At 39.2% G+C, this 26104-nt stretch overlaps 1 protein-coding gene across 3 annotated transcripts in view; it reads left to right on the plus strand.

Annotated features, from left to right (window-relative positions):
• Window positions 1-25508, plus strand: part of SLC24A2 (solute carrier family 24 member 2) — a 111783-nt gene extending 86275 nt beyond the window's left edge. For 2 of the 3 annotated variants that reach the window (XM_039729937.1, XM_039729938.1), the window contains exons 8-11: window positions 8351-8482; window positions 15381-15470; window positions 15877-16043; window positions 18090-25508. In XM_039729937.1, coding sequence (XP_039585871.1) covers window positions 8351-8482; window positions 15381-15470; window positions 15877-16043; window positions 18090-18339 — 639 coding nt within the window. In that variant the 3' untranslated portion in view covers window positions 18340-25508. The remainder of the gene's footprint in view (window positions 1-8350; window positions 8483-15380; window positions 15471-15876; window positions 16044-18089) is intronic. The other variant, XM_039729939.1, reaches the window with a different exon arrangement.
• The last annotated feature ends 596 nt before the right edge of the window (window positions 25509-26104 follow it).

A 26104-nucleotide genomic window follows, 5' to 3' on the forward strand; every position in this document is an offset into this window, starting at 1 on the left:
TGGTACAATATCCCTACTGTAGCATAAGCAAATTGAACTGTCTTAAGTTTCCTTTCTTCTGGAGACCTCATGCTAATTCTTTATTGATTAATTGTATCAGCAGTCAGAATGCACAAGAAATGTACAAGCATGAGAATTTATAGCTAAGCTCTTCATCTTAGGTGGACTAAGTTTAATTCTCAGAATATGGTATTTATAGTTCATATGTTATAGATGTTATACAATATGAATAGTTGGTGAACAGTGACAGATTCAGCATTTCTGTAAGTTTGAGGTGGTTCTTTGTATTTGTTTTCCATTTCCTCCTCATCTGTGGAAAAAAAGTGTAAAATTCTGTTTCATATTGTGCCAGAAAAGCAACTGTTTTTCCTAATGTAATATGACTGTAAGCCTCTATGAAGACAGTGATTTTGTGATGTTTTCTAGAAGGAGTGACTACCTGGTGACTTTGGCAGATAGAGTTTGCTATAAGCTGTTGTTTATAAACAAAATAATTGTGGATGAAATGTCACCATATGTTTGTATTGTTCACATAATGTGAACACACTGCCATTTCCTCTGTTTGGAAAAATTTTACTGGGAAAATTGGATAGGTTTAGATTAGATACTAAGAAAAAATTGCTTACTATGGAGGGTGGTGAGGTACTGGAACAGGTTGCTCAGAGAAGTTGTGAATGCCCTAACTGGAGCTGTGGAAGTGGTCAAGGGCAGTCTGGGTGGGGCTTTGAGAAATCTTGTCTAGTGGAAGAGGTCTCTGTCCATGGCAGGGGGGCTGGAACAAGGGGATCTTTAAGGTCCCTTCTAACCCACACCACCCCATGTTTCTCAAACAGTCCTAGAGCAAACTAGTAAGTGCTTTCTTCCCTGGGATTAGAGGTACGTATTTAATAGATGCTCTTGCATGAAGAACTGTGAAATATGGAACATCCATAGATTTTGTACCCTTTTAATTGTTTTTAATTATTTAAATAAAAGAAGAGCTGAAGTAGCAAGAATAGAGTTTTGAAAGTATGTAGAGAGGTTTAAAAGAGTACTTGTTACGGATGTATGAAAGACAGCACCAAGCAGAATAACACTTCTAATCTCATTTCTTAAGATGCAAAGAGGGCATTGTCCTAATAGAGGATTCATTTCCTTATTGTCATTAACAATAATAATAACAACAATAAAATATATGCCAGGATACCACAATTATCCCATCTAGGCATTAGTATACACTTGATATTCAGCACTGCAGATGTCTCTGCAACAAAAAGACAGTCTCAAACACCAGCAAGAAGTGAGGATCCTATGCATAAAGAGTAAAAAGAATTATGACAGAATTAGTAAAGGATTTAATAGAAACACAGTATGGACTATTATATGTGGAGATCTAACGCAGCTATGCCTAAATCTTTAATGACTGGTTAAGGGATGAGGAGCACAAGTATGTCATTCTGTGTTCTTGCAGTTACAGGACATGATGCTGGAAGAAGCAGGAAGACTCAGAAGATCAATAACTTGCTCCAAGAGTGGTATCACCAGCAGAATTTTAGGGGGTTTTATTATGACTTGGCTTAAACAAGTCTGGGCCTGCTGATGACAGACAGGGTACACCTGTCTCAAAGGGGCAAAGGGTTAGCAGGGCTTAGTAAAAGAGCCTTAAACTAGATTTCAAAGAAGAAAGGGATGAAACCAGGCATGCTAGAGATAAGCCCAGGAATGGCACATCAATATTTGAGGAGCAGTGTGCTGTTACAGCCCTTCTGCTCTGTCGTGTGCTGAGTGCACCAAAGCGCATTCAAAATGTCCCTGTACTAATTCACATTGCCCCTTCACCATCTCAGTGGAGGTGGTGGGTCAAGATCCATAGACAGCTGCACAGACCTAATCATCATCAATCCATTACAAACGCCAGAACCACCTGAGACCAGTCATATAGTAATTAAGGCTCCTTCCCATCCAATATATGACAGGACTGATAGACCACCTAAAGTGCATCTACACCAAAGTATGCAGCATGCACAACAAACAGGAGGGCCTAGAAGTCATTGAGCAGATGGAAAACTGTGATGTAATTGCAATGAACATAAACATGGTGGGATTACTTACACAACTGGAGTGATGCAATAGATGGCTATAAATTCTTCTTCAGAAGGGATGGGCAAAGAAGGAGAAGTGGTGTGGTAGCCCTTTATGTTATGGAGTATTTGACTTTCTAGAGCTTGATGATGGTGATAAAAGGGTTGAGTATTTATAGGTAAGCCAACAAAATCAGTATCCTGGTGGAAGTGTAGTATAGCCTATCCAACCAGTTCAAAGAGGAAGACAAAAATATACTATAAGATGTGGAGGAAGTCTTACAATTCCTGGACCTTTTTCTTCTGGGACACTTCAATACCAGATACCTGCTGGTAATACAAAATAGCAGAAAGGGAACAGCCCAGGAGGTTTCTGAACTGTGTGGAACATGCCTTGGTACTTCTCTCAGAGTGGGTGAGGAAGCCAGCCAGAGAAGGTGCCCAGCTGGACCTGCTGCTTGTGAACACAGGATTAGTGGGAGATGTGGTGGTCAGAGGCCATCTTGGGCACAGAGACCACGAAAGGAGAGCTTCTTTCTATTTTCAGAGCTGTAAGGAACGGGTCAGGAGAAGTGCCAGAACTGCCTGGGACTTCCAGAGGGCAGCCTTTGTCTGTTTACAGGACTGGCTGATAGCGTTCCTTGGGATGTGATCCCAAGGGGACAAGGGTGTACAGGAAGGCTGAGCATTATTTGAGAAAACAATCTTAAAGGTGCAGGAGCAGGCTGTCCTTATGTGCTGAAAGAGGAGCTGTCTGGGAAGAAGACTGGCCTGGCTGAACTCAGGAGAAAAAGGAGAGTTTATGACCTTTGGAAGAAGGCACAGGCAGCTCAGGAGGACTTCAAGGATATTGGGAGGTAATGCAGGGAGAAAATTAGATGGGCCAAAGCCCATCTAGAACTTAATTTGGCTTCTGCAGTTAAAGACAATGAAAGGTGTTTCCACAAATGAAAGGTGTTCTAGAAAGATATCAGCAACAGAAGGATGGTTAAGGACAATCTCCATCCATTCTTGGGTACAATTGCAAATGCTGCAACAAGGAATAAGGGGAGAGTAGAGATATGGAATGCCTTTTTTGCCTTATTCTTTAACAGCAAGATTGGCTGTCATCAGGGTCAATCAGACCCCTGGGCTGGAAGACAAGTATGGGGAGCAGAATGAAGCCCCAATAGTCAAACGGGAAATGGTCAGTGACTTGCTGTACTGCTTCACACACATGAATCTCTGAGGCTGGATGGGATCCACTCAGGAGTACTGAGGGTGCTGATGGAAGCGCTCACAAGCCACTGTGCATCATTTACCAGCAGTCCTGACTAACTAGGGAGGTCCCAGTGGCAAGTGTGATGCCCAGCTACAGAAAGGGTGGGAAGGAGGATGCAGAGAACTATAGACCTGTCAGACTGACCTCAATGCCAGGGATGGTCATGAAGCAGATCACCCTGAGTGCCATCACACAGCATTGCAGGACACCCTGAGTGCCATCACACAGCATGTGCCAGTCTGGGTTTGTCAAACACAGATCCTGCTTGACCAATCTGATCTCATTCTATGACAAATTGACTCATGTAGTAAATGTGGGAAAGGCTATGAATGTTGTCTACCTGGACCTTAGTAAAGCATTTGACACCATTTCCCACATCATTCCTCTGGAGGTGCTGGCTTTCCATGGTATGGATGGGTGGACCAGGTGTGGACAGTTCACTGAGTGGAGGGCAGGGCTTGAAGAGTACTGGTGAATGGAGGGAAATCCAGCTGTCAGTCATTGGTGGTGTTTTCCAGAGCTCTGTACTGGGGCCAGTCCTGCTTAATGTCTTTATTGATAATTTGGTTGAGGGGATCAAGAACACCCTGTCATTTTGCAGATGATGCAAGTTGGATGGGAGTGTTGATCTGCTGGGAGGTAGGAAGGCTCTTCAGAGGGGTCACACAAGCTGGATCCATGGGCTGAGGCCAGTGGTATGAGGTTCAGTAAAGCCAGATGCTGTGGCCTGCCCTTGGGTCACAACAACCCTATGCAACAATGCTACAGGCTGGGGAATGAAAAACTTAATTCACTAAATGACCTGGGGGTCATTTAGTCTAGATTTCCAGAGATCCCTTCCAACCCTGACTAGTCTATGATGCTGTGATTCTGTGCTGGCCTACAGCAACTAATCACTAGCCAGCTTTGTGCTGAGGTGGCCAAGATGTCCAGTGGCATCCTGGCTTGTATTAGTAATAGTGTGGCCAGTAGGACCAGGGCAGTGATTTTCCCACTGTACCCCTGGCACTGGTAAGGCCACATCTCAAATCCTGTATTCCCTTTTGTGCCCCTCACTACAAAGACATTGAATTTCTGTAGTGTGTCCAAGAAGGACGATGGAGCTGGTGATGGGTCTGGAGCACAAGTCCTGTGGGAAGCAGAAAAGGGAGATGGGTTTTTCAGCCTGGAGAAATTGAAGCTCAACGGAGACCTTATCATCTCTACAACTGCCTGAAAGGACTGCATAACCAGGTAGGGGTCAGCCTCTTGTCCCAAGAAGCAAGTGACAGGACAAGAGGAAATGGCCTCAAGATGTGTCAGAGAAGATTGGATCAGAGATTACAGCATTTGCTTCATGGAAATGGTTATCAAGTATTGGATCAGTTATCAAGCATAAAAGTGGTTGTGTCACCATTCATGGAAGTATTTAGAATATGTGTAGGTATGGTGCTTGGGGACATGATTTCGTGATGGAGCTGGCGGTCTTAGGTTTATGGTAGGACTTGATGATCTAAAATGTTTTTCCCAGCTTAAATATTGCTATGATTCTATGAATTTATGGAAGATGAAAAATATGCTGTATTCCAATACTCAGTCTCTGCACACCCGTGTCTGACCATTCCAAGGTACTGGTTTAAATTGGCTCTTGTTCTGACTTAATACGGCAATTTCTTTCTAATAGATTATCATCAGAGTTCATCATATCAGGTGATGCAGCTTTCCCATACATCCAGTCCAGCTGAAGTTAATTAGCTACTGAGTCATAGCAGGGAATGAGATTTGGAGTGGGCATGGGCAGGTAGCAGCACTTTGGCTGCCCTAAAAAAATTGAGATCAGGTGTATCATAAAGGGAGCAGAATATCCTTCACTTCTGTTAGAGCATGTGAAAGTCAAGGCAGATACCAGAAGGTATCTAAAATGGTACCATCATATGTGTTTAGGCAACTGAATTCCTTAGTATATATCAAGTCATAATTGCATTTTCTTCTTAGCAGTACAGAATCTAATCCTACTGAACATTGCAAGTACAGAGTTTCCATCATTTAGACTGAAATAAAACTATATTTTCAGGATTAGTTTCTGTGTACATGACTGGAGCCAATACAGTGCATGCAATCTCTGCCATAAATCTGTGCTGAGTCATTTTCTGTCACTGCTGCTTAGTCCACAGCATGACACTCTCATTTATGTGGTTTTAGAGCTGCCGAAATTATTTCCCATTCTTTTCTTCGACATCAGGGGATAATTTAGTATTGCTTTGAAATTCATGGAAGCTAGATCTACAAATACTTTGAAAATCAGATGCCAAATCCAATTTACAAAATGGGAAAAGAATATCCATTCTGCAACATCCATGTATCCTGGAGTTAAACTAGCAAAAAAAAGTTTTATGCCTGCACTGTGAGCTTGTGTTTGTCCTTATATTTTGGGGATAGTTGTCTTGGGGAAAGGGATGATGTAGGACAACTGGAAGGGAAAAAGATCTTGAACAGATAGATTAAGGTTTCTCAGGAGACATCTGGCAATCTCCAAAAGCAATTCTGTATAGTTCTTTGCTACAGCCACTCGTGTTGCCTCTGTGCTCATGCACACCCAGAGGTGTTTGACACAGACATGAGAATAGAGCAAGGCCCAGTGTTGAGCCATATGTGTGTACTGGTACAGTATTGCATGAACTAACATAGGCATTACTCTCTAGATAATTTTAAGACTTATGTGCAAAATCACACTAATGTAAAGTTTTGTTGTGATTAAATATAATTGTCAATCATGGCTAATCTCTAAAGATGGCAATTCAGGAAGTACTTTGCCACTCAGTGCTGTTTATGCAGCAGTCACTTAGAAAGCTTTATTCCAGCTGAGTTGGCTGATTGAATTACAGAGAGGCCATTCAGAAAGAGTTACCTAGGCAACCCTTCAATTGGTCCTTTTGTGCTCAAATTTTATCTCAGTCATCATAATTCAAAGCTGAGCCTGTGATACCCCAAAAGCATCAACCAGAATGGAAAGTGAATGGATTTGGGTTTGGGAAGTAGCCTCACAAATTTCTCCAGCACAGTTCCTCTAAAGTCAGGCTTCAGTAGATTGCCAGCAATGAAGTATAGTATGTTCATTTCCGTGAGGAGCTGAAAGCTAAAGGCAACAGCTAGCCTCTTAAGCTGCTCAGGAGTTTCTGAAGTGCTGTGTTGAGTGCTACAAATTGTGGTTATACATTTTAAAATGTTTTTAATGATTATAACCAATATGATCTGTTCACTTTACTGTTGTCATACAATTGTGCAACTTGGGAGTTTCACTAAGTATAGGGGCTAGCAAAATATTGTCCTCTGTTAACATTGACACACAACTCAAAAGTTGCTGCAACTTGTTAGTGTGTCAAGAGGTAAATAGGAGTTTGTTTCCAGTCCACTGATGTCAGGTGATACCTTCATAGTGAAAAATCCCAAGCTAAGAGCTGAGCTTGCTTCTGTAAGTACTGATCAGCTCAGGTAGCTGAACAATTTGGAAGTCCATAATAGTGGAATAATCAAGACCAGATCTTAAAAATTAGCAGTAAGTAGAATGTTATTAACAGTATCAACATATGGTGACATTTCATCAATAACTCTTTTGCTTAGAAAAGAACAACTGGTGCTAAAATTTAAATGATTGCTTTATATAGCATTGTCATAAGGTTTATGTAAGCAATCTTAATACAGGGCAATAACTGAAAAGAAACTGATTATAAATCTATAGGAGGAATAACATGCATATTGTGAACATGTCTCAATTATTATCTTTTTTTCAAAAACAAAACCCAAGAACACTACCTGAAGAAGTCATATCACTCACATTGTCAAACAGTGTTCACTGGGTGCTCTCTTTCAGACTTTTTTAGCTCTTTGAGCTCTCAAGAAATCTTTCCAAGTTTTAACAGCATTTGCATTATACACATCTGTGTGAAAGTATTATTCAGGCCATTTTTTCAGTTGCCTGATTCTGCAATTTATGTGCAGTTCTGGAGACATCACCTACTTATGCTAACAATTTAAAAGTTATTTTAATACCTATGTGCAAAAGGCTGAGTCATGCCCACTATACTTGTTCCATTTTGTTAGCAGAAGCAGTCTAAGGAAAGAGAAGCGTGTGGAAGCCAAATGTTTGCTGTCATAGGAGAGGGTTCCTATACACCTACTCTGTAACAGAGATGACAGGTGGGCAGCTTACACATAAATGGAAACTAGGGACCAATGTGAAAATCAGTGACACAAATTGGAGAGGAGTGTTAGCACCAAGTTGCTAGGAACACTGCTGTGTTGTGACTGGTCTGAACACAAGAGTCTTTGGATAGAGACAAGAAGCCCTTTCCTCATGTGGACAACCTGGCAACAGTGTTGGGGCCCAGAGAAGCTGGGCCATCACTGTCCTTGTTGGTTTCACAGTTTGAATGGGCAGAGCCCTGAGCAGCCCAGTCTGACCCTGGCAGCTTAGCACTAGAACTCTAAAAATTGAGGGTGCCTGAATTATGTCCTCTCCCAGTGGAGAGGACAACACATACCAATATATGTGTGCCTATATATTTAATGGTAAGGTTTCAAGTTACTCACAAAAGCTTAAGGAGTTAGATACACGTGCACATCTATATGCATGCATAAAGGTGCGCGCACGTGTGCATGTGTGCACACAGGTACGTGTGTGCACACATGCTCTCTCTCCTGTCTGTGTGGCCAGGCTTGATGCAGCCCAGACAAGTCTCAACCCATGACTAGATGAGCCCACATCCCAAGGGAGAGCCATGGGAACACTTGTCAGAGCCACCCTGTGCATCCCAAGGGACCAGCCACATTGTCAACAGATGGACATCCTCAGGCAGCCTGTAGGGATACCTTGTAGTATGGCCAAAGTCTGTCTTGGTGTGTCCTGGCTAATGTTGTTAGGTAGGTGTGGTGTTAATGCAATGTTTTCAGTTCTCCCTGAAACACAATGCTGTCCTTGAGCTCCTTTTGAAAGAATCCCTGACTTCATTCATCCACTTTGATAATCTGCTCACTGGACCTTTTCTTACAGAATGAAGAGGATGAGGAGGAACAGCCTCTCAGCCTGGCCTGGCCTGAAACCCCACGCAAGCAGATCACCTATCTTTTGGTGTTACCCATTGTTTTTCCACTGTGGGCTACCCTGCCAGACGTCAGAAAACCTGTAAGTAACTATTGTTGTAAGTCAGTTTGTACTGCACAAAATGGTGGCTCTCTAGTTAAATGCTAAAAAATAACTAGAGCTATAAGGTTTTTCTAATTGTTTCTTCTTTGAAGAAGAAGTCACAACGTTATTATTCAAATCTTCAAATGGCAAACGGGTGTTTAGGAGCAACTGGTTGTTAATAGCTCTATAAAGATTATAGCTTGTATTTACTTGTACTTTATGATATAAAGTGAACAGTCTGAAAAATTCTTTGAGGCCTTGGCATTTGTATTTCTGAATCTCTGCAGAACACATGAGTGCTGAGGAGTATCTGTCTATATGCAGTGCACTAAATTATATGACTGGAAGGCTTTTAGACTATCTAAATTTTTCTGTAGTTCAATCATAATTTATGTTCTATTAGACTTTTTTCTTCCATTCATAATCTTATCATTTTTATACTAGAATGAGATCTCTAAGTCCTTTCATCTATAAAATACTTGCTAGTGTTGTCTAAACACAGTTTGAAGTAGGACTGACAAGTTACCAAGGCTTACCACTTTTATACTTACATATACAAATAGACCTGACTGGAAAAGCTCATGGAAAGTAAAAGAGAGAGCATCACAACCTGAAAAAAAAAATTAGCGGTGTTTTAATCTCTTTTACTTTCTGGATCAAAAACGGGTTTAAAACTGCTGCAAAAAGGCATGCACAGCATGTAAGTTTAAAAATCAACACCCTGAATTATTCTTTCTTCTTCACACACAGTGAAAAACCTTCCCATCCCACACACTGAAAAACTGCAATTCAGTGCAAGAAAGAAGCTAAAATAAGATCTCTTTTTATCAGATAAAAAGTTCCAAAGCTATAAAGTGACATTTACCCTTCTTTCCCTTCTGATGCTTTTTGCCTTCCCAATTTTTAAGCCTTTTTTTTTTTTCTTAAAGATTCCAGAAAACTCTGGAAGTCACTTTTGTTACATAACACACAGAACATATTGCATGAATTTCAAGACTGTTTATTTCTGAATTTATGTCCTCCTTTCATCATTCAAAACCATCCTTGCATTTTTTTTCATATTTTGATATAAAATCAGTGACAAATAGTTATAGGCTTTATTTTGAAAAACTGAAGGCAATATAAGTAGACCTGCAGCTTTATCCAATATTCTGTACGGTACAAATGAGAACATTTTTTCAGAGTTTTGTAAAGTGAATATCTTGACAAGTTGCCTGCAACGATTGCGTGTTATTATTAATACTAGTACCATTCACAACAGAATTCCATGCTGACATCCACCAGCTAAAAGCACAAAAGCTAGCACATAAAGATACACTTGCCATAGCGCAAAAGATAAACATGGATGTATGTTTCAGGTAGGCAGGTTTTAAAAACACAGTTTTAAAACTCCAATCACTGAAAGGAGTAGTTTATACAGAAAAAAACACCCAAAAATATAGTTTGTAGTTACATGTAGATTAGCAGAAGAGGTAATGGGTTGTATCAGTATGACAAGCTACTTACTTTGAACATTGCTCTCAAAGAATTAACCAGATAGTTGCATAAATTATTTAACATTTTAAGTAGGCTTCATTAATTTACCTTCAAAATATTCTCACTTATTTCTGTGTGTCATCCCCACTAATTCCTTCCTAACAAAAATGATGCCTGCTATCACAGCTCAGCATGTGCATCAGAAAACAATTTTCAATAATATCTGTGAGATAAAAGTGAAAGCAAACCTAAAATAATACTCAACTAGACTTTTTAGATAGGTCTGCCATCAGGGGCTTGATTTGCAAGTGTGGTAATTTTAGTCAGAAACCCAAATTCTGCATCAGGATGCTCATATTAGCATATGCATATATAAAGTGAATGCTTTTTTGCTATATACTGATTTGAAAGACCATATGGAGTCTTTGGCATCCTCTGTGGGTGTCCACTTTTCAGTAAATTCTTCCTTCTAACTAGTTTTTTTTCTAGTGTATATTTTATCTCCACACAAAGGCGATGGTTTCCCTGCATTTATTTGTACTATTCTGAGATACATTTAGTTCCATGAAACCCAGAAGCTCTAGAAAAATTATTTTGTAGACAAGGTCTCTGGTTCTAAAGTTAGCAAAATCCTGCTGCCTTATTATGCTGTGGTGCACACATATGCAGATTTTTGTATACTTAAAGTAGGTTATGCATTAGTTCAGGTAATTCCAGCTGATTGACTAGCTGAGATGTTTTAATGTGTTTAGTGCCTTAATAACATCTGCTCACATTAAGCCAGCATATATTAAAATCCTTACTATAGCATCAATAATGTTGTTGGCATATCCCAGAGGTAGGTGTGCCCTTAGGGAATTTTTTCCTGAGTTTTTGCTCAGGTGTTTTGAACACTAATAGCTATTTTTCCTGCACTAATGGCTTGTTTCCCCAGTGGCTCTGTAAAGGTCACATATGTAACTGCCCGTTTCCTGGAGTAACAGATATTGAAAGACTGAAAGAAAAATTATGTGACAAAGGTGCCCCAGTAGGTCTGGAGCAGAAACTGAACACACCTCTTTTATTATACCCAAACTCCACTGTCCATCCCTTTGCATTACAGGCCAGAAAAATGGCCCTTGGGGCTCCAGTCCTGCCATCACTGGACCCGTAAGGGGGAGTTCATTCTATCTCTGCAAATTCCCATTATAAACGAAGAGCTACAACTCGCATGAACTCTTGTTGCCATACAGAGATGCACTGTTACCAAGGGGACAAGGACAACATGTTCCTGTACAGATCCAGTTAGAAGAGCAGATTCTGAGTAATCAGAGTTAAGCACTGTTAACTGTGAAAGAAAGATCAAACTTTGCAATGCAGATACATTTATGAACAAGACAAACATGTGAATCATTCAGGTTAAAGATCTTGGTAATAATGCTGGCTAAAATTAAAAGAGTTACTTTCCAGATTATTCAGCACACACTACCTTCCAGGATCAAGCTCTTAGAAGAAAAGCCTTCATACCTGGACGATTTTTGCTATTTATAGCCCTGTTTTTCAGACACTGGTACTAAATAAATATATAGAAATGTATCAAGAAAAATGTTCTTAAGGTTTCTTATAGACAGGAACAGTACCAATCCATCTAATCCACAGTGGAACTACAAAATCCTTTTGCTTTTCTTAAAGGAAAATAGCATATGAACTGAGTGAGCCATGGCTTCTCTCATTTATCTGTTACTTGGACCACAAAAGAGCCAATTGCTAATAAACTCTGCACTCTGTCTTTACAAGGCAACCACCACAACAACTACTGAAAAAGAGGGAGAGAAGTATTAATGTCTGCTGTCTCTGACTAATTCTTTTAGGAAAATGCTTAGAATTGGCAGCTCTGTGTATTTCAAAGAGCTAGAGAGTAGAAATTACATAAATAACAAAAGAATGCTGAAACTAGTTACCAAACAAGCATGATTATTATTGTTACAGTCTGGAATAAAATCCAGCATACAAAGAAGAATTGGCATTCTGGTTATGGCTTTTTCAAATGTTCATCTATATGCATATTATATAGCAGTATCTGTGGATTCCATTTTTTATTTCATCTCATGTAAAATGTACAAGGTTTAAATTTTGCCCTTTCTGAATTTAAACGTTCCCCTTTTTAAAATAGATAATTTAAGTGTTAAGCCTATTAAAGTATCTTGGACTGCTGCTTATCAGTTAATTTTAGTGGGAGAGGATTAGCTAAGGCAGGCGAGGAGTACACATGCTGCACAATTACTGAGTCGTAATTCTTATCCATCCAAATTCTGTGGGTGTCTGACTCAGATAGGCAGTGTCTCCTTGTTTTGCAAGGGCCATTTGATGTATATAATCACACCATCAGAGAATTATTACTGACCAGCATGTATTGTATTAATTGTGCTTAAGCCAGTGTGTGCTTAAATCTTGAGTACTGGGCAGTGATCATGCGAATTGCATTGCTGCAGATGGTGCTCTATGCAGATTTTGTGACCAGTTCCAACAATTTTATTGCTTCATTGTCTCATTACTATGTCTTGTCAAAAGATCAGAGTTTTTACAAGGAAGATGAAAAATGTTGGAAGTTGGAAAAGTTTACTACTAGGAATGGTGAAAAAAAGTACTACCTGCTTAGTTTTAAAAGAGAAATTGCTATTTAGATTAATTTATTTCTACCAGTCTTAATTTTGCTCCCACTGGTGTCAGATCATTATAACAGCCATTGATATGTTTCTTTCAGTTGTGTTCCTTTTTGCAGTCTTCTGTCCCCCAATGCATGTAAAATTTTTATTTTTAACTTAAAATTCCATCTGAGTAGGTTTTAAATATCATAAGCTCATTATCATATTTTTCTGGTTTGATGGAAATTTAGAACTCTCTTTTGAAAACATTACTCTGTAATGAGTTGAGAAGCAATTAAGAAACAGATCAACCAAAGTACTGTGAGCACTTCTAAAAACAATGCTTGTGACAGTAGTGGAATTTATATGAAAAGAATGTTTCCAGGTGCTGTGGTTATTTAAAGGTGATCTGTTTAAAACACTTACTGGACCACTTTTACTCCAACAGATGTTCAGTTATTTATATTATGAAGGAGTTTAGAATCACAGATTTATAAAATGGTTTGGGTTGGATGGGAACCTTAGAGATCATCTAGTTCCAGCTCCCATGACGTGGGCAAGGACACATTTCACTAGGCCAGGTTGCTCAAAGCCTGGTCCAGCCTGGCCTTGAACACTGCCAGGGATGGGGCATTCGCAGCTTCTCTGGGCAGCCTGTTCCATCCTCAAACTAAAGGCTTCTTCCTAATGTCCGGTTTAAACCTTCTTTCTTTCTACTTTTCTAGTCCTCTTGTCCTGTCATTACATGCTCTTGTGAATAGTCTCTTTCCATCTTTCTTAGAAGCTCCCTTTAGGAGCTGGAAGACTGCAATTAGATCACGCCAAGCCTTCTCTTCTCCAGGCTGTACAATCCAAATTCTCTTACCCTTTCTTCACAGAAGAAGTGTTCCTCCCTCTGGTAGTGTTGTTAAAGCTGTACCATTTTTAATATGTGTTCCTGTGTGTATTCAGTTATGAAATTGTATAGCTTGTGTTAGTCAACATGCTCAGTTTTCAGGAGGACATTTAGCATTATGCAAAGTACACACAGGGAGTGAGTTAGTGCTCTGTAGCACAGCCAGCAGCTGCACCTGCTGCTGGAGCAGATATGGACCTTCTATTTGTCCCATGTTGTAGATGAGTGTGCACAATTGGCATTGCTGACTTTACCCTTTTTACATCAGTTAATGTCGCAAGCTTATTCCAGTTACATCAGCAGAGAATCTACACAGTCTCATTGAGCTACAGACCAGCCTCACTGTTTCCAGGTTCAGCTTGCAAAACACAGTGACATTCCTGCTTGACCAGTTCTAATGGCCAGCCCAATATACTGATAATCTTTTGGTCTACAACCACTCTATGGTTCCATGCTGATCAGTTCCTAAATGTGAAACTGTTTCATACAAATGTCTGTTGAGTTTGTTATATAAGGAAAGCTGACTGTGCAGCTCCATAAGCTCCCTAAAAAAAGAAGTGTTTATGATGGCTTGAAGAATCTGAATCAGAACAAATGGTATTTTCTGTCCAAAAGTCACACTGAGGGAAAGCCCTGCAATCCCATATGCTTCCACAACACCTAGGAAGGATCCACTGTCTTAATGAGCCTCCTCATACAGTAGGGGATGACCTGCAATGAAAGAGGGCAAAAATTCTCAAAAATTCTGGAGTGGAAGTGGATTTAGTGAGGACCAAAAGGGAAGCACTGCAAGACTGAGCAGCAGCCATGAGAGGCATTCAGAGTGGTATAACTTACTTCCACTGGCAGTCCCACTGGTTATTCATGCAATTTGTAGGACTCTGCTAGTCACATGTCAGAAATCATATGAGGAAAGATCTGCATTCAAAAGGTCAATGACCATAAAGAAAGACTGTTAGAATTCATTCACAGGACAAATTTAATGTTAAGTACTGATTTGATTTAGATAGTGTTAGCCTGGTGCACTGCAGCAATTTTGTTTCCTTCCTTTAGTAGTTAACTTGACCTCTTTTTGTTACATAGATTCAGTTAGTCCATGGATAATATGGAAAATGCAAAAGATTTCTGAAAGAACAGAAACCAAAATAAATCATTAATCTGAATATAACCCATTCACTGGCTGCAAGAACACTGTCTCTTCAAAATCTGACACTAGTTAGGGAGACAGTGAAAATGAAAATTAAGTTACTTCAGTCTTACATGGAGTTTTTAATTCATTGAAGGGCCTGACAGTATGTTTTGCATGTTTTTATAACATTAAATTTTTCTACAAAATGAAGCATGGAAAAGATGTGCTTAACATATCTTCTATTGAGAAAGTGAGTAGTTTTCACAAGCAGAGTAAATGCTGTAATAAATTTTAAGTGTACATGTTTTTAGCTCTGCCATATGGCAGTCTTTTTTATACTGACTGTGAAATTTGTTGCAAAAAGTTACTAATGTAGGAAGGAAAGATATGGTCACCTGAAAACAGTCATTCTGAAGAAACATGAAATTATTAACAAATTTAGAAGTCAAACCACTGTTGAGCTAAACACATATGCAAACTGCATTGTAACAAATTATTATAAAAATGACATCCCAGAATTTTCCATTCTTCAAGTTCTTAGGCAATCTTATTTTAGACTGAAGCAATTGTAAGAATGAGGCACAATGTCAGGGCATCTGTTTCTTACCTTTCTTGACAGGTATTTTGATCATCTGATGATGATCAGAACAGTTGCTTAGAACAGGCCATCAGAAAAAATGAGAAGCCACTCTCATATTGAGAAGGAATTAAGAGTATGGCATGTCAGCCTTCAATATAGGTTTTCACTGTTTCTCCTTTTTTCTGTTTCAGACATCAAGAAAATTTTTTCCTATCACATTTTTTGGCTCTATCAGCTGGATTGCCTTCTTTTCTTACTTGATGGTCTGGTGGGCACACCAGGTAAGGAGATGATACTGTCACAAAATAAAAGCCCTGCATTATGTTTTGCACTGTAAAAGATCATTTCTGTCAGAGTCCATCTATCTCATGCTGGGTGCTGCTTTATTTCAGGAGCTGTAACCATGGATAAAGTAAGTCAGTACTCAGTAAATGGAAAGTAGTTCAGAGAGCTGTGGTTGGCTTGACCACAGGACTTGGTTATTCTTGTAACATCAGAACCATATGCAACTGCTGTCAATATCTTATGCTTCTATTTGAAAGCCTTACTTTTCTCCTGATACATGGGAAAATCCATGAAAACTAGTATTTCTCTGATCTTGCCTGGTATTCTCCAAGCTAGTAGGAAAGCTCAGGACAGTTCTTCACTGCAGGACACTTTTTTCTGGTTTTATTTAAACTCTTCTAGGTTGGAGAAACCATTGGTATTACTGAAGAAATCATGGGATTGACTATTCTAGCTGCTGGCACATCCATTCCTGACCTAATTACCAGTGTTATTGTAGCACGCAAAGGTCTGGGGGACATGGCTGTATCCAGTTCTGTTGGAAGCAACATATTTGACATCACAGTGGGGTAAGTTCTACATCAAGAAAATTGTGTCTATTTTAAACAAGTCTTTTGTTCTTAGCCAATACCACAGCAATGTGCTACAAGCAGCAATCTTTAAAAGCACAGTAATGCAAATATGAAGCGAATGTTACTGAGGCAAGTGCTCTGAAGTTTATAGATGTCTGCATGAAGAAATGTTATAAATTTGTTGCCTAATCCTTGCTTTGATATGTTACAGAGAGGCTTAGGCAAGTGAATTGCACTTTAAAATTGTGCAAGGGCATTGTTCTGAAAAGGAATTTCAAAGCTTTTTATACTTTTGTGAGGTTGCTGTTTGCTTTCTGCTACAACTCATTGTGCTTATACTAGAGCTTTCTTTGTAAATGATGATCAGGAACAATTCATTGCCTCTGCAGTATTCAACATGTTTGCTCTAACAACAGAAATTCATTGTCTTGTGTAACTGGTTTAGGCTGCTGGTGACATGTGATTAATTTTTTTTTTCCTATACCTGACAAGTCCCAAATTACAAACTAATTATCTGTTAACAAAAAGGACCCTTTTTATAGCTCTGGCAATGTGAAGCTACATGAGATTGTGCAGAAGTTTTCTACTTACCCTTCACTGCTTCATGGCAGCTCTAGGGTAATGATTTGTGGTATAATGTTGTAATTCAAATTCTTTTTTGATCTTTTAAGACCAAGGTAGATCAGGTTCAGAAATAGTGTAATCTATGCCTCAGTGTTTCAAAAATGTGCAGGAAATACAGAGATAAATTCTGTCTTTGTTCCCACATTCCCTTCTTCAACACCGGATGGAGGTACTGAGAATCATGACCATATTTTCAATTTCTCCATCTTTGGTTGTTCCTTGCTATCACACACAAACAAAAGAACAGGTCTAGTTATAGTTACAGTGCCAGACAGCCTGGTTGTAGAAGAGATCCTGGTTTTCACAGCTGAAAATATACCAGCAACTGCACAAAGCTACAAAAAAGGATCCTGAAGTTAGAATGTATAGTAAATATATTTTTTACTTTTTCTGTTAGCTAATGGTAGTACTTTAGACATAGTAGGATAACTTGGCCAATTTTCTATTAATCCTGAAGCATTAAGTCTTTGAAATATCTATATGCAGCAAACCTGTAAAATGCATGAAAACCATGTCCTCCAACTTGGAGTACAGAGGATGCATTACAAAATTATTTCTCTTTTGCAGTGCTTTCTTACTTTTTAAAAAATGTTTAATCTTCCTGCCAAAGGAAATGGTTTTGTCCTGCACCAGTCTGCTACATTTACAACAGAAATGGCACAGTTGAGCTGTAGTCTGCTGTAGTTAGTACTGCAGCTGTAATAAATTATTCTCTCCTGAGCTGCTTATTCAAAGTTTTAATGTTGTGAGCTTCTGACAACTCACTTCATGCTTTCTAAGCCTGCTAAGCTCCAGTCAGTGTCTTAAATATTTATTTCAGCTTGACATCTTGCAGAGGGATATTGTCTCCTTCTGTGGTGTAGGGAGATGAGAAATGCAATGACAGCAAGCACAGAAATAGAAGTTAAGCTGAAGTTCAATTGAAGTTCACAGTTTAGCAGAGGTTTTTACAGTAAATGTGGACAAAGACATTTAATAGTGAAATTTTGCATGCAGTGCCTTGCAGAGTGCTGGTTCTTCATGGGAAGGACATGTTTCTTTCCAACCCACCCTCCTGGCAGGCAGACTCTTGGAAAGAGTGTGCAAATAGCTTCTGCAGATAGTGTGAAGTCTAGAAACAAATGAAAGGGGTTTTCCTCTTCACAGACAGGATGCCAGGTGATTTGCCAGCCCAGAGAAATATAATTCACCAGTATAATTGTTGGAAGTGTGGAGGGCAAAAAATCCTCTGTGTTCTCCCCAAGAACCAAGAGAAAGCTTACAATTTATATTTATGCAATTGTTAGGAGAGTTGAACATCTTCCTGCCTTACTTTGTGTAGGAAGCCTTTGGTTGTGTTTGATTTGTCACCAGAAAATTTCTAGTGCTCCCTTCTGGACTTCTGCAATGTTTTAAAATAATTTTTCTTTTTCTTTACAGCCTTCCTCTTCCGTGGCTCCTGTATGCTGTGGTTAACAGCTTTGCCCCGGTGACAGTCAGCAGTAATGGTCTGTTCTGTGCGATTGTCCTCCTCTTCATCATGCTGCTCTTTGTCATCCTCTCCATTGCTTCCTGCAAGTGGAAGATGAATAAAATCCTGGGTTTCCTCATGTTTGGGCTTTATTTTGTGTTCCTGATTGTCAGTGTCCTTCTGGAGGACAAAGTGATCCAGTGTCCTGTCTCCATCTAGTGGAAAGTGCCGTTTCTCAACAGAAAAAAAAAAGAAAAAAGAAAAAAGAAAAACCAAAACATATATATTTATTAAAGAAAAGATACATACATCAAAACAAAACAGTGGGGGAAAGAAAACCACAGGGGAAAATTGCAGCAGGAATAACCCGTGGATCTGTAAATTTCCTCTTCCTCAATTTTGAAAGAGTGAAAGAAAGAAAAGAATACAAAGGGTCGATCTCGGAGCTGAAGAATGGCTGCTGCTGGCCAGTGCAGTAACTGAAGGGCTGAGTCTGGGTGCACTGAGGGTTCCTCTGCTGCAGAACCTCCTCGCTGCTCAGCACTGGACACGCGACGTGCTCACGGCAACAGCGAAAGTTGAAGTTACTGCTTCTCCTCTGCCTACGGTACCTACCCACAGACTTCTCGTTCTCTGTAGTAGTATACACAGACACAGTGTGCTCAGTTCTTAAAGCTCTCCTCTTCCAAGGGGAATGCTAATATTAACTTTGTGGAGGCACCACCCCCCACACACCCTGGTACAGGATTTTTCCGATAACCTGCTGAAACTCCTGAGTGGCAAGCATACACCAAGCAATGAGTCACAAACAGGGAAGGGCTTGTTTGTCTCTTCATGTAAGTGGATTTATGTGATGTGATTTCAGCAAAGCCAGGGAATTCATCAGTGTTTTGGTCATCTGCATCACAGGTCCGTAAAGGCAATCAGCAGGATGTTAATGGTGGTTTTTTTACATCTTGCAAAACTCTTCAGGTTCCAGAAACTCTGGCACTGAAGGAGCCATGATGCCTGACCATTTTGTAACTGGTGCAGATTTTCATTGCATTCTCATGCAAAGACCAGAATGGGGATAATCTTTCTTCTCTAATAGCAGTGCAGCATGCAGTGACATCATACAGCTATGTGAACACACCATTTTTTCTAATGCAGCAATATCAACAGTACCAATGGCTTTCAGATGCTGTTATGAGTTTGCCTTTTCATGCCAGAATAAAAAGGCTAATTTGCTTATGCATACTATTTCATACAGAAAATAGAAGTAGTTATAAAATGGCAGCCTAATTGCTAAGTGAATATATACTTTATAGGCTTTCACTATTACTTGGAGTGTAAGGACCTTCACAGCTACATATAGTTATTGCTGGAAGAGATCTCCACCTGTTGTATAAAGCTGGGGAAGTTCACATTTGCTGTTATAAATCTTGAAACTAGGTAGGAGAAACACAATTTAAATACAGTGGAGCTGCAGGAAACTTACATGAAAATTCTTCAGTATTGCTGGAAGTGTACATGTCTAAAGAAAGGAAGGAGTGAAAATGCAACATCCTTTTTCTGAGATACTGAGAGAATGAGAAGGTCCAAACCTAGAGCAGAAAAAAACAAGAAGGGAGAAAGCAACTAACTTTCTGTAGTTTGGCTGATTTTTTTTTTTTTAATGAGAGGACTGGAATGAATATGAAGAAATTATTTCAGATAATCATCATTTGTTTGTTCAAGTCTTTTGTGCAATTAAGAGTTCATGAAGTTTCAGTGCATTTCTGTGACCTGTTTCAGCATTGGTTTGTATGTGTATTGTGCTCACAATGGCAATGCCATTCTCACATCTGTGTAACAGAAGTCTCAGCACATTTTGTCTTGTCTGTTTTTCACTGCTCCACATTGTTCATTTCTCACTCCTCCCCTTTGTCCTTTACTATTTTCCTGTTATATGTGTTTGTATGTAACAGTGTATGATTAGAAACTAAGCACTTGACAGAAAACAATGGTAGAGAAAACAGTACAAAATTCATATTAGGAATATTAATATTATGTGATATCATGAAGAAAAAAGTGAGATGTTAATGAAATAAAAGAAGGATACTAGGAGTTGCAATGTCTGCTACTCATATATTGTCCTAAGTCCTAGCTACATGCAGAATCAGTATTTGATAATATTTAAACATACAACAAGCAACATCTCTTACTTCTTAGTACTTTTTAGAGTGAGCTCCTCACATTGAGAGTGAAAACTTGTCTTTGTATTCAAGATCCTTCACTGGTGCAGAATCCTTACCTGTCTTAACGATAGTGCTGCCCATCTCTAACATTTGTTCCTAGGGGTGTAGGCAATGGAAAGGTGGGTGCATATACATAACTGTGGTGCCCTCTACTGACAGAACCGCAGCCTAAAGCAATTGGTGACCCAAATTCTGACCTCAACCAAAACGCGTGTCCCAAAATACAGAGCTGACTCCACAGTACAATCTATTCCAGAGGAGTCACCAAATGCTTTTGTTTCTCATGACAATGCTCAAAACAGGCAATCCTTTCCCAAGTAAGCAGAATCATACATAGGAGTGATCTAAAGGAAGGGCTGTGTATGTGGACACTTAGAAAATACTGCAATGCCCAGATTTCACTGATCTGACATTTCAAATCAAGAAACCAGACCAGAGTCCGATCTCTATTTAGTACAGTGCTTTTTTTAATATTTTTAATTTTTTTTTTACCTTCGTATCTTCATGGTGTAACAACTCCCACACTGGAAAAGGAAAATTCCTACCTGACCTTTCAGAGCTCTAAGAGCACTCTGGTGCACTCAGGGCATCAGCAGCAGAGACTGCTACCTCACTGAGGGCAGGCAGGGAGTAGAGAGTAACTGGCATCAAGAGCTTATAGGAAGACCTTTATGTATACCATTAAGGACTGGTATCCTGTAAAGGCATTTCTATACTGTCTTAAAATGTGTCTCGTTTCTTTCCCATGTCTGTTTGTCCCTATCACATCTTTATCTAAGCAGGTATTACAAACATTTCCTCCTCCAGAATAAGACACCTCATGGCTCCCACTGCCGTCTGTCTGTTGGGCAGATCATTTTTCAAATGGCTGAATAACTGTGCCAGTGGTACCTCAGATCCAGAGGTAATAGGACAGATTTCAGTTGTGTGGTGCTTTCTGTGAGAGCTGTCTGTGAACAATGTTTGTACTTGCCAAGGCACCTTTCTACTCCTGGGGTAAACTGTTTGTGGATGCTTGGATGCTGATGTGCTCTTTGATTACAAGACAACAGCTCTGCTGGCTAGTAGGGAAAAGGAGGAGTGGGATGGAGGGAGAAGCTTAGTCCCTTATCCTTACAGAAGGAATTCAATCTTAAACTAGAATGCAGAGAAAACAGTCAACAGCTGCTCCAACCCAATGACTGGATGTCAGCGAGTTGTCCAGACACAATGCTGCTGTTAACACACACACTTGTTACAACATTCCTATTTAACAATTTCAGCAAATTTTCCCAGCATAAAGTGTTTCTATTCATAATTATTTCAGTGTAGGATCATGAACTCTTCTCAACATTGCACACCTAGAAGTCAAAGTTCTATTTTCTTCAGCCAAAGTTCTGAATGACTTCACTAGTGATCTGGTCCTTCACACTGCCCAAATTCTATAGTGAGCTGGTTGGTGTTGAAGCCTTTTCCACCTGCCTGTATGGCGGTGCTCACTTACTCAATCACTACTGCTGTCTGTATAAACCTTATGAAGTATAAATGAATAATTAATAGAAAAATTGGTGTTGATAAACATCCTGTTCTAGCTTAGCACCTTCAGGACACCAGCTTGGAAACACAGAAGTAAGATAAGAATACAACTTCAGATTTAATAACCAACCCTCTATGGCACCATCATCTCTGAATGGAATCAATGTTGAACACAATTTTTGGAAGGGAGTTCCGGTAGCATTTGAATTGGATCATGGTTCAGATTGTAGCCAGTTTTAAAGGTCTTCTGCACTAACTTCATTGGAATTAAATATGAGAATAGGCTCCATTGGAACAAAATACCACTGGAGTTCTACAACTATTCTGATGTCCCTCTGCATAAACCACCCTGGTCACACCTTGGTAAAAGCTATAGAAGTGTCATTAAAAGTGTGGTGTGAAGATTCTCTCCTTAAGAACTACATGTAGACATGGAAAAGTCTTTCAGCAAAGCTCTATGTATTTTAAATTAACTATTTTACTGAAGGCTACTGCTTTCTTATAGTGCAGACAGGCTCTTAGGTCTGTATGCTTCTGCTCATGTATCCAGTTGATGTGGCTGACTGCATAAACTTCATGAAGCGTAAAGCACAGTGGGTGACAAGCAACCTTATCTAGGTGTCATTTGTTTGTAATGGCAATGAACCTACCATATAATTTCCATATATACTACTATGAAGTAGTTTATGGTCACTGTCACTCATGGTACTGTTGTGTGTGGATATGAAGGTCCACAAAGTGGTAAGTTAAACATGTAGTTAATCCAAGTACAGTGAAAAAATAGATGCTTAGAAATCTTATTAATGTTTGGGTGTTTTTTAAGGGATTATTTCTCTGGTTGTCTTTTACTTCATTACATATTTTGCAAAAAAGGGGATATTCAATGTTTTTTAATTATTGTTCTGTCAGCAGTAATTCCTTAAGATAGCATCCTGTGGTCCATATAACGTATGTTCTGAGTCAAGTATGAGTCTGTATCAGATGGTTTTCTTTATTTATAACAAGGAAATAATCCCTTCTCTAAGAACTGGCCCAATGAAATACAGAAGAATTCTGCCATTAACCTGGACAAGATAGAGACTTTTATCTTAAGTTCCCGTATTTCATAAATGCAGTTACATAACAAACCTAATTGTCCTAGGAGCTATGTACAAAGAGATAAATTACATTCACTGGTATTCTTGGAAACAATTTTACCTCTTGTAAATAACAGTGACACAACTAACTGAGAAAGAGGCATGGTTTGAGCAGGTGATTCTTTTTTTTTTTTTTTCTGCTATTCCTGGAAAGTTAAATTGAAGAAAAATACTTGCAGAAAGTGAATTTGAAATTATCAAATTAGATAGTTTGCACTTCACAGTGTGGAGAAGAATCCTGCTCCACTCCTCTAAAAGCCATGGGTTTCATTCCTGGTTGATGTTAAAATAGTCCTTCTTGGGTCTGTTGCCATCATTTACAGGAATATTGGTATTTAGATATCCATCATTTCTATTGGTACTGGGGAGAGTCACCTCCAAACTGAAGTTCTGCAGTTCAGTGCACCCATGAAATGCAGCAGTCACATTCAGCTCACAGCCCTGTAGCTCAGACAGGCCAGCCTGTAGGTCTGCAGTGTGTTGCTGGCTGTCAGTGTGCAGCATCCCAGGATTTGTCTGCCTGGATGGGTGCAGATAGTTTGAGCCTTCCCCTGCCTGTGCTCCTGCCTGACCGGATGCAAGCTGTGTCTTCTCCAGAAGTCATATTGTCACATTTGCATGGCACTGAGCCCATGCTCCAGCCAGCCAGATACAGGCCAGCCCCAGTCTAGAAGCCATGTAATCCCTTGGAGTGTGTAGACCAGGCACATAATTGGCCATATTGTTCCTACATGAGCCATAAGTGACACAGCCCAGGACAAGAATGAGTATTCAAGATTGGTAAATGAACTGTACATTCATGTAGATTTATTGTAAATTCTCCACTCATAAAACACAAAACAAATCCCAACAAAGAAATTTGTACACATTTTTAAAGGTCGTGCACTTTACTATTTTATTTTTATTTTTATTTTATGTCACATAGTTGTCTTAATGCAAAAAGAAGCCATAAAGAACCCAGAAGACTAGTATGGGGTTTCTAAGTAAGGGGATCGTTAATTTTAAAGTAAACAATCAATTCCATGTCTCTGTTTAAGGTATAATGTCAAATACTGACAAATAAATGTACAGTAAAGCAGGATCTGGTTTCGCCTTAGTGATGCCAGTGAACTGTGAGTGACTTAGTGATGCTTAGTGACTGTGAGTAAGTCGGGGGAGTTTGCTCCTCATACTCTTGAGTTTTCCTGTGGGGCTGCACAAAATGCTGCACACAACCTTTGCAGTAGGGACTCAATCCTGGTACCCTTGTTCACCCCAGGAGAAGGAATAAAATGCTTGCAGAGTCAGGCCCAATAAAGCAATTAAATCATTCTGCTATTCTGATGTTTTCTCCCACTGAGATCACAGTAAAGGAAGCTCCTTATGTTTTAGTAAGTTTATAAGAGATGAGTTGCTTCTATCAGTTTTTCAAAAAGTTTTCAGGGTCAGGTTATCCAATAGAAATCAATCATTTATTTTAATCCTTCATCAAAATTAAGTAATGCCAAAGGATTTCACTAGGTTTTGTGTTCATTTCCATTATCAAGATCTCTGTTGCAGTTTTAATTTTGCAATCCTGACTCTGGGGAGTTGACTTACATGAATTAAAATTATTTCTGTCACTTACAATGGCAAGATCAGGACATGGTATTGTGATGTGAAAATAGTAGTGTGTTATAACTGACAATCAGAGGCTATTTTTGTAATAAAGTGTTTCTAGCATATTTGTTTCACTTGTAATTTTCATACTTTTATCATCCATCATTTTCAGCCTATTGTAAGAAAAATCTGAAGTCCCCCATCTTTACTCATTTCAAACTTTAAAATAAAAATATATTTCCATGTATTTTCTGTTTTGCAAGTCCAGGCAACCCCCTGAAAATTCCAGTTTGTCTCATGTGTTTAAGTGTATGGATCATTATTCACTAGATGATACTCTTGTATCTCTGAATCAGTATATATTCTCTGTGAATATAAGTTTGTATATAGTATGAAAGTTACCTTTATTTGTACATAGGCTCTTGGAAATAATCCCTTCTATCAAGGTCCTACTTCACTATCTACAGAATGTTTCACTGTGGCGTGTACACTTTCTCACTTTATCATATTAATACAGAGTTCTTCATATAAATCACTTAATGTAACTGAGTTGTCTGAGTGTGAATAACAATAACAACAATAAATACTAATGAAAAGAATGAAGAGTGTGTCAGTTTGCTCAGAATCTTTTGTCTTAATGGTCTTGGGTTTGCTGTTGCTCTGAAAATAGTATTTTTACTACCTTCTCCAGGTTCAGTGATGATCTGCAGTGCTGCTCATCATTACTGGTGTTCAAGCTGCACTGCTTGCCTCTTGCCATGTCCCAGTGCTACCTTCTGTATATACAAAGAGTTAGGAAATTGTCTGTCTTTCAGTGAGCTTAAAATTTTGTTGGACAAGGGTTTTTCATCTAGACCCAATGTGAATCCAAACTACCTGGAGCTGTGTATGTCTGGAGCCCTGTCATTCCATTCAGGATAAAGTTCCCTTGCATTTCTTTACTGAAACATTTGATCACAAGAAGTTTTGAATGCCATTCTTTATTTTGACACCTTGTTTAATCTCCAGGCTGCACAGTCTATTGTCCTTGCCTTGCTTTTTTTTTTTTTTTAGTCTATCCTTGGGTGGTGAATTATGCATTTAAATAAAAGAATGATCTTCAATAAATTACAGTAAAAGAAAGTCAATAATGCAAACATTTTCTGATAGTCAACCAAAATTTCCATCTTCACAACTTACAAAACATTGCACATGGACATTATTACTTAATACTTCTCCCACAGTAGCCCCAGGAAGTCATCCTCCCCAATGAACTAAGATGTTTTTTGTGAGGCGTCGTGCCAATGCTGAAGGTGTGAGCTCGGGAGAGTGGTTTTTTGTTCATCTTTAACCTTACTAGAGCCTTAAAATTTTAGATTGAAAACAAAAGAAATTTGCAGATAGCTTAGGAGTTGAGAACGATGATTGTCCTGAGACATCCATGCCTGCCAAACAACAAAAAACAGCGAGGTCAAACACACCCTACAAAAACTAAAATTGGTGTAGGCTCCAAGTCACAGAGGCACATGTGGAATGTTTTGAAATTTAGACTGGAGATAG

Source organism: Passer montanus, unplaced genomic scaffold, assembly GCF_014805655.1.
Source record: "Passer montanus isolate IOZ18808 unplaced genomic scaffold, ASM1480565v1 scaffold7, whole genome shotgun sequence".
NCBI lineage: Eukaryota > Metazoa > Chordata > Aves > Passeriformes > Passeridae > Passer > Passer montanus.